The 8,645-nt window shown below is 39.0% G+C and overlaps 1 protein-coding gene across 9 annotated transcripts in view; it reads right to left on the bottom strand.

The window, feature by feature from the left end:
* Nucleotides 1-2,432: 2,432 nt before the first annotated feature.
* syngap1b (synaptic Ras GTPase activating protein 1b) overlaps nt 2,433-8,645 on the bottom strand; it is a 183,196-nt gene continuing 176,983 nt past the window's right edge. For 6 of the 9 annotated variants that reach the window (XM_026184939.2, XM_026184940.2, XM_026184944.2 and 3 more), the window contains one exon: nt 2,433-8,106. In XM_026184939.2, coding sequence (XP_026040724.1) covers nt 7,774-8,106 — 333 coding nt within the window. In that variant the 3' untranslated portion in view covers nt 2,433-7,773. The remainder of the gene's footprint in view (nt 8,107-8,645) is intronic. The other 3 variants (XM_026184943.2, XM_026184941.2, XM_026184942.2) reach the window with 2 other exon arrangements.

The raw sequence follows: 8,645 nt of genomic DNA, 5'->3' as shown, positions 1-8,645 counted from the left end.
TTGCTGAATGTATAGCGTGACTTCACTGGACTAAACAGTAATTGGTCCTATGTTCTCAGACTGTATTTTTTTCTGATGCTTTTCTTCATTTCATCAGTTTTGTAAAAAAAAAACAAAAAAAAAACACACACTTTACATTTCATTTTTGTTTCTGAAACGTTTTAATTCATTCATTAGAGCTGAAGTGATTGGCTGATTATTCGTGTTCTGACAAATGTGAAAATGTTTTTGATTGTTGGAGTGTATTTTGCACAGGTGAGTCCGTGTTATGAAAAATGCCCTAACTGTTCTGAGTGGTGGGAAAGACCTTTCTGCTGTGAGAATTGTGCCAAATCGATTGAATAAAAACTGTAACATGTAATCACTAAAATACAAAAATCATCTGAAACCACAACACAGACTACACACACAGTTTTTATGAATACGCTCAGAAGTGTGTGGTCATAGGACAATGTGATCTATCTTCCACTCTGATTATTATAGGACAGTTTGGTAATTTCCATTACCAGAAAAAAATGAAATGCCTTTAGGCAATTTAGGAATTACGTCGCTGCATGGGTTACAGGATTACAGGTCATGTTATATATATATATATATGCAAAACCTCATGTTTGTTTTTGTCCCATATTGGCACTAATACCTACAATATTTACATACAATTTATGTTTTGATCCTTACACCATGTTGATCAAAAATGCTGCTTAAAAACTGGGTTTATTAATAGACTAGAATGCACCTCTGTTCTTGTAATTTCAGGTAGATGCCACTAGAGGACTATAAAGCTCATGGATTATTGTACACATCTATAAAACATTTCCATAATTTTAAGTTTTTATGTATCTGCCTACTGTGGAAATGTGACAGAGAGCCAACTGTCTCTCAAAAACACAGATTTTGAACAGTTATTGCAAGCACATGGGTTTTTTTGTTTGTTTTTTTAATTTCTCAGTGTCGCCTGCAGAATAATTACAAGAGTAGTAATTACAGGTAAGTTGGGGTGGAATTCTCCGCTCTGTTTGTTCAGTTTACACATCATGAACCCTCTGCTTAAGTGCTTTTTCTTCCTTTCTGTCCAAAGTCACAAGTTGCAAACCCCTGAAGGAACTGCAGGCAATTAAGTGTAGGAGGATGAAGATAATTACAAGCTTACTAAATTCAGTCGAATCCCCAGATCCCAAATCTTACCTGCCCTCCTCACTCTGAGTACCGTGTCTGAGGAGCGTGTGAGGGCATGATCTGCTCCACCACAAGTGAAGACTCACAATCCTTAAACGATGATTAAATCACCCACACATGTGTGAACACTATGATGCAACCAAATTCTTCCTGTGAACTGATCACCAACTTCCTTTGTTTTACATGTACACTGAACACACCCTTCTATCTTTAATGTACAGTATTTTTACAAGAGGTTGTCAAGTATAATGTTTTTGTTTTTTTAATTAAATAAATGAGAGTAAATGTGTGACTTCTCTCTTTTACAAACTACATTCATTCAGAAGTTTTTATGTGGAATTAATTAATTATTGACATAGGCTGTGGGAAACTGCTACTATATGTTAATAATATTAATAATATGTTGGCTGTCGAATATTACAAGCTGTGTATGATCAAACATTGTTGGTGGTGGTGTAAGTGGGACTGACTCGAGATTTATTGCTAGATCGTATATAAACGATAGGTTGATGCTCAGCAGTGAATTTTGAAGGTAAGCCCTTTGTCAGTCATACACTAGTTAAAAGACACTATTACATATTTCCTCTTGAATTAAACCATAATTTATAAAATGACACAGCGTTAAATTGGCCTTGAGACTAGCATACCAGACCATAAAGTCATCAGGAAAGTGTCTGCAGACATCATAAATCAAAAGCGAAGGGTCATTTTCTACTACAGTCATACAACAAGACTTTTTGCAACCATGAGAACTGCCCCTACTGACCATTAAAAAAAGGAGATTTAAGCATAGACTGTATTTAAAGTCCAGTTCAGTTGCTTAAATTAGCAGATGTGAGGTCTAGGAGCTAAAGCTGCATCTACCAGCACATCAGTTAATCAAATAACTACAAGCTTTATCAGTATCCTGAATTTTTTTTTACTCACATTACAACTTTTTGCATTGGCCTGACTATAAAGCTCAAGAGGTACCACTTAGGTTTAATGCAATTTTTATAGTATGGCTCAAAAACGTACATTTGTGCATGGTAACTCACTGTATACCTAATACTATCTGGCTCCAGTGTGTCTGAGTCATCAGAGTAACAAAAAGGCCCAAAAACTCTTGTTCATGTGCATTTGAAAAAAAAAAAAAGAGGAATAAGGTTGATTAAACTTTGGATATGCAAATAAAGAAAAAAGTTTTCTACTTTCTACATTCTCTGAAATCATCCAGAGTTGGTCCAGAAAGGTAGAACACACATTTCCACACAAAGTTAAGAATTTAATTATTTGTTTATTTATTAATTTATTTACGTATTTCTATCTCCAGAATCACCCACCCGAAAAATATAAATTCCGGTGTATTCCAAAAAAAAAAAGAGAAAGGAAAAAAGGAACAATGGCATCTTCATCAACTGGATCAAAGGAATTAATCAACAAAATCAAAGAGGCAATAATTATTATCATTATTACAATAATAATTCAATGATCAGAATATCCACATTCATAACAAATCCATATACAACTGCAATACACTCTTCAACACCACTCTTCCATTAATATACAGAAAATCCCCAAATGTCTGTCCTGTCATAACAACAATAGAGGAGCTTTCAGGGAGGGTGGGGGCTATGGCTTGTCAAAGGGTAATGGAGATGAGCGATCAGCGGAGGTAACGGATCTAAGGTTAGTAAGAGTATAAGGGGGAGGAGGCACACTTATTTAGTAAGGACCTATACAAAAACGAGCAATGGTGAGTAATGACAGTAGACTTTCATGGAAGGGTTTGCCAGTCTAGCCGCACAAAAAGGTTAGACGGTTCCATGAGAAGCAGAATTTGGGGAACAAAATTTCAAGAAATATATAAGGGTTGTCTGAATAAATATATAGCTCTGAATGACAACCGCTGCAAACATATAAGTGAACGCCAGATACGCAAGAACTCAAAACAGGTTGAGAATTTTTAAATAATAATAATAATAATGATGGATACTTTATTGATCCCCATGGGGAAATTACTTGTTTTTCTCTGCATTTGACCCATTCACTCAGTGAAGCAGTGGGCAGCCCACTAAGCAGGCGCCCGGGGGAGCAGTGTGTAGGGACGGTACCTTGCTCAGGGGTACCTCAGGGTAGCCGTTAAGTGGATTCGAACCGCCGACCTTCCGATCATGGGGCGACCACTTTACCTACTGAGCTATCCCTGCCCCCTAAAGAAATGCAAATGGAGGTTTCTGGGGGGCAAAAAAGGTCTAAGTCTATATATGTACAAACATTGCTTGGTCACCCAAATCTACTTAGAAAAGCTTTTTTAGTTGGTCAGAAAATGAGTGCAAGCTTAATATTACGTGAGTTACTTCTTGTATGAGAGCTTCAAGAATGCAGCTAGAAGTGACAGACCTTGCTGATATTCTAAGTCTGCACAGAAAGTGCCTCTGATAGCTGTCAGTACATGTAAAAACCTTTCCATGCCTCAATATTGGTAACTTGAGAAGACCTATTCATAGAAAGAGAGAGAAACATTAGAGGAAAAAATAGCTGTACACTCTGCATATACAAACAAACTGTATATACACATAGACATACCATATATACACATGTATCCAGTATATACACAAAGATTGAGCCAGTACACACACTTATATACAAACACATTCACTCGTTTCAGCAGGACCTCTAACATGTCTCTCTCTCGTTTCAGTCAAAAGTGGAAATGGCAGGGATTTCAACTCAGATTGGTGTCAGTGGAGTCCATCCATAGAAAGAAAACGGGGAGTTTTACAGCAATTTGACTGCAGAAATGTGGCCACACTGAAACCAAGAGTTCATCCTCTGCTTGGTTAAAACTCTACAGACAGGTAGTCGAAGTGGAGTACAAAACGATAGCTGTAAGAATGTCCTTATCCAATCAATTTCACATCGTCCGTATATGGAGAGCTCCATGGCGACATCTGTCCACTTTATTTCGCTTTTGAACAATAATAACCAAGAGCAAGGAGGGATCAGGTGTCAGCAACGTGCAAACTGTCGTAAGGGGAGTAGGTGAAACACGAGTTCATCCCTTTCGCTGCAGTCTTTTGGGGCAACTCTTCTTTCCAAAAGATTGTCTCAGTAAGAAACTCGGTTCATATAAAATGGGTTATTTATGAACTTCCATTAGATAGAGGCATCTATCTATATCAAGAAATAAATATCTCCTCCGGAAGATTTTAAACGAAGAGTTTTTCTTTAATTGTAAGAATAAGCAGTTTCATCATAGAAATATAAATAATAACATTCTGTCCGGCTTTTCAAAGTCTTCACTGAAGCAAGAGTATTGTTTAGAAGCGGTTTTACGTTATGAATTAGGCTGTGCATATTTAGGTTCCTTTAAAATCAAACGCTGAACGAGATTCAAACGGAAGAGCTAAAAACTACGAGGAGAGAAAAAGATCAAGTGTGTCTAGAACGAAGTAAGACTGAAGTGGTTAAATGATGCTTTTTAAAATCCTAGATGCATAAAGAGTGAATAGATGAAGAGGAATCAAGGGGTAATTTGAAAAGACTACAAGAGAGATAGATAGAGAGAGAGAGAGGCAAATAAATGCTATGAAAGCAAATCAGCTTGGACTGAAAATTTTAAGAGAAGTCAAGCACCTTTGAAATACATCTTACCCACCCCTCTCTCTCACTTTGAGCATCGCGCCTTCCTTGGCTTTTGTGTTCCTCCGTTCTGCTGATTGATCAGACTGCATAGCTGTTCTTTGCATGCTCGGCAGGCTGACAACAACAATATCTGTCCAGCCTACCTTTTGTTTGTAAGTCAAATGTAGATCCAACCATGAGGCATCAAACATATTAAAAAAAATCCTGTTATCAAATCAGAGAGAGAGGGCCCAGTAAAGTGAAAACAAAAAAGCCAAAAAAACCCAGCATTTCCTTACATGGTCCGCTGGGGCTCTGCACCATCCTTTGAGCAAAGAGAATGGGACCAGTGCCCCAAGTTCTCCCTTTGTCAGCCAATCGCGTCACGAGAGAGGGCTCTGGACATTTGGCCATGCCACCCTGCAGACTGCCGATGGTGCATCAGCCAATTAGGTTCCACATTGTCCTCGATGAAGCTTTGAGAGTGGCTGGGGGAGAAAAAAGGGAGACAGAGAGAGAGAAGAAACGGGGGAGGGTGCTTGATCAGGTGCTATTAAAGCATAGCTATTGACCGAGTATCTGCATGGTGGCAGTCTTTCCAAAGCTGGACTCGTCTCTTTTTATTTTCTATAGTTTTTGTGTTCAGCTCTGAGGCAACTGCTTGTTTACCTGAGTCACTGAGGTATTTTCACAGCAATGTTAATTTCTCAATCACGGATCATATCACGTCTCAGAAAAGACACTGATGTTCATAACCTAGCCCGCTTTGAATCCAACATTCACCACACAAGTAAATTCACAAGAAAGAAGTAGCCCTAAATAGACAATCTTTCCCTGCATAAGACTGCTAGCATTATAAACATTTGGTGGTTCAACATTCACTATCATTAGAAGTCTAATCTAAGCTTAACCACTGCAGGCCATTTTGACCTTTGACACGGCAAAAACAAAAATGTTGTGGTCTGTCTAAAGTGAAAAATGGCTGATGTGAAACACTTCTTGAACTTTAAAACAAGCCAAGTTGTTGCAGAGCGACACCGGTGTGTGAGGCTACAAAGACAAAAACAAATTCACATCGAGACAAACCTTACAGCAGACAGTTCATAGACAAAATGAAGGAATATGGATACATGTTGCAAACATTTCAAAGATGTGTTTTCAGCATTGGACACATGAGAAATCAAATCATGAGTTCATTTGCAAAGTACATCAAACAATTGTCTAAATTTTTTATTTTTTTTTTGCTTTGTTTTCAACAACAGGTCTCTTTTCATTTAAAAAAAGAAACCTCAAGTTAAGCAAACTACACACAGTAATATATAAGATAATATAATATATAATAATTTGTAGAATCAGGGATATAATTTATTTTATTGTGTTACGCAAGGCTTTATAAGGTGCATTTGGTTGATGACTAGCTAGTCTACTGGCCAAAGGATACTCAATGCATCTATCCCAGGCACTTAACGGCAGGCTTAGCAAACCTAGAAATGGTCTTTTCACAGATATTTGTAAGGAAACAAAATCCTCTTTGTGTTTGGCAAATTTGAAAGTAAAAATGGGGTAAAATGTAGTGTATGCTCAAACCAACTACAAACCTGTTTTTACTATTTATTTGTTTTGGTGAAAATTGCAAGATAAATTATTAAAGGCTGTGTCTGAAATAAGCAAAATAATCATCTTCTAGAAAAACACAAAGAATCAACATAATTTAAGTGAAAGAAAAACAAACAAACACTGAATACACTTCATTCATCCCTGTCTTTCAACGTATTAAAATTACTAGTGCTAGTTGTAAACTACAGATAGCCTTTGGAGGCAAAAGTGCAATAGTTGATCCATCAATTCTGAGCCTGGGAGCTGCTTTTATTAAATGTGATTAAAATCAGAGATTGGAGGAGTGCAAAAAAACCCAAAAACAGATATGGAAACCCCAACACCCCCGTTTAAGCATAACACAACATGATGCACAAAGAACAAAGACGGACGCACACGGAACATATTGGGAGGGGGAAAAAAAGTCCTGTCAAAGACAAACTGCAGAAGAGAGAGAGAGAAAAGACAGTGAGTGAACCATGAAAGAGGCAGTGCTATGGCAGACACAGACAGCTGACTTGGAAAATGGCACCATTTGTTTCTGTTTAGCACCAGTTTATCACAAATCGGTTCTGAGATTGAGAAGAGAAAAACTGCACGAGCTCAGTCCAAAAACAAGACGTCCCTTAGATTGAAAAGAAGAAAGAAGTTCCCAGAAATGTCTCTCATCACTCAAACCGCTATGATGCTTGATCTTGTGTCTTTGAATCTCTGTTTTCGGCCCATATATTGTTTCCCTTACTTGCAAAGCCAACTTGATCGCCGTCTGTTAACTGTATTGTAAAACCCTGTTGGAAAAACACTCAAAGGCACTATGAAAGCCAGACCACACTGCCACATTCCTACTAAAACAAACTGTAGCCTGGCGTGTTCAGGATATATTAATGCATCTACATCCATGGGAGTCAAGGGTTACTGTAAGCTAGCTTCTAGCTTCTAGCACTTCTTTGCTAATGGCTACTATGAAGTCTTTGGGGTGCAAGACATTCTATAGTTCTTGATCCTTACATGTTTGTTTCTAGTGGAATCAAAGACAGGCGATGAGTGCACGGAGCACATATTCACATATCTTGGTATGCATGTTAATGCTTTGTTTGACAGATTCAAAGTACGTAAGGTATCATTGTCTTGTCCTGCAAGACTGATACTATCTGAAGCTCCATGTGAGCATCAAGAGAACAAATGTCCATTGAAGAGCCCTTTATGTTGTGTGTTAATGTGTTAAGCACTGTACAGTAGCTGTATGATTACTACTCGTCTCCTGCTCGCTTTTCTTCTCTCTCTTGCCTGGGCAATAAGAACATAAAAGGTGATTTCTTTTCAAAGAACTGTCTTGCTAAATGGGGAAAGGGCAGGGGTGGTGTTTTCCTTTGGGTCATCTCTCTCTGATTTGGCTCAGTGCTGTGTTTGACCTACTCCCCCTTCTTCTGCTATGCCTGTAGTTGCTGCTGCTGTAGTTCCAGTTGTCTGTGAGGTTGTCATTGGGGAAGATGTTTGGCTGCCACGGAGCTCTCCATTCTGACTAGGATGTTGATGAGGAGCGGGTAGAGAGGGAGGATCTATGGTTTGAGGGAGGACTCCATTGTGGGGCGAGCTGACAGAGGAAATGCCCGAGGAAGAGACTCTGAGGCCTTGATCGTTGGTTACTGCTCCACCTCCTCCACCTCCCCCTCCACCTTCAGTTTTCACACCGGGGTCTGCAGAACCCAGGGAGGAAAGCTGGTCCTCCTAGCGAGATAGAGAGAGAAGGGAGGGGAAAGAGGAGTGGGAGCAGGGAGAAATGGTCGTAGGAGAGAGGCCATTCAATGAAAGATGGGAGGGATGTGAGGAGTTGCAATAGGAGATGTCCAATCAAGGCAGACATGTAAAGGGAAAAAATACACGTTGAAGAGGTGTGAAAGTGTGGGAGAAAGGAATAGCAGTGAGATAAGGATGGAAAGAGGATAAAAGAGAAAAATCACCAGAGAAGGACATGATTTGAAGGGAAAAACATCAACAGCGAAAAACAGAAATAACCAGATGGAATGGATACATGTAAAGGCAATGGTCAAAGCAAAGCGAAGGTGCATTTGGAAAATAACAGACGCGTGACAAGGGATTGGAAGAACCACACATAAAGAAGGAGAGACACAGAGAGAGGAGAGAAAGAGCCCAATGAGTTACGAGGTTGATGCGTGACGCACACCAATAGAAATGGTAGCACAAGAAAAGGGACACAGGTAAAGAGGAGATGAAGGGGAATTAAAAATCTTGAGGTCAAAGGATCC

Source organism: Astatotilapia calliptera, chromosome 11 (assembly GCF_964374335.1).
Source record: "Astatotilapia calliptera chromosome 11, fAstCal68.1, whole genome shotgun sequence".
NCBI lineage: Eukaryota > Metazoa > Chordata > Actinopteri > Cichliformes > Cichlidae > Astatotilapia > Astatotilapia calliptera.
Note: the sequence above shows the minus strand (reverse complement) of the source record. Positions and strands in the feature narration are given on the sequence as shown.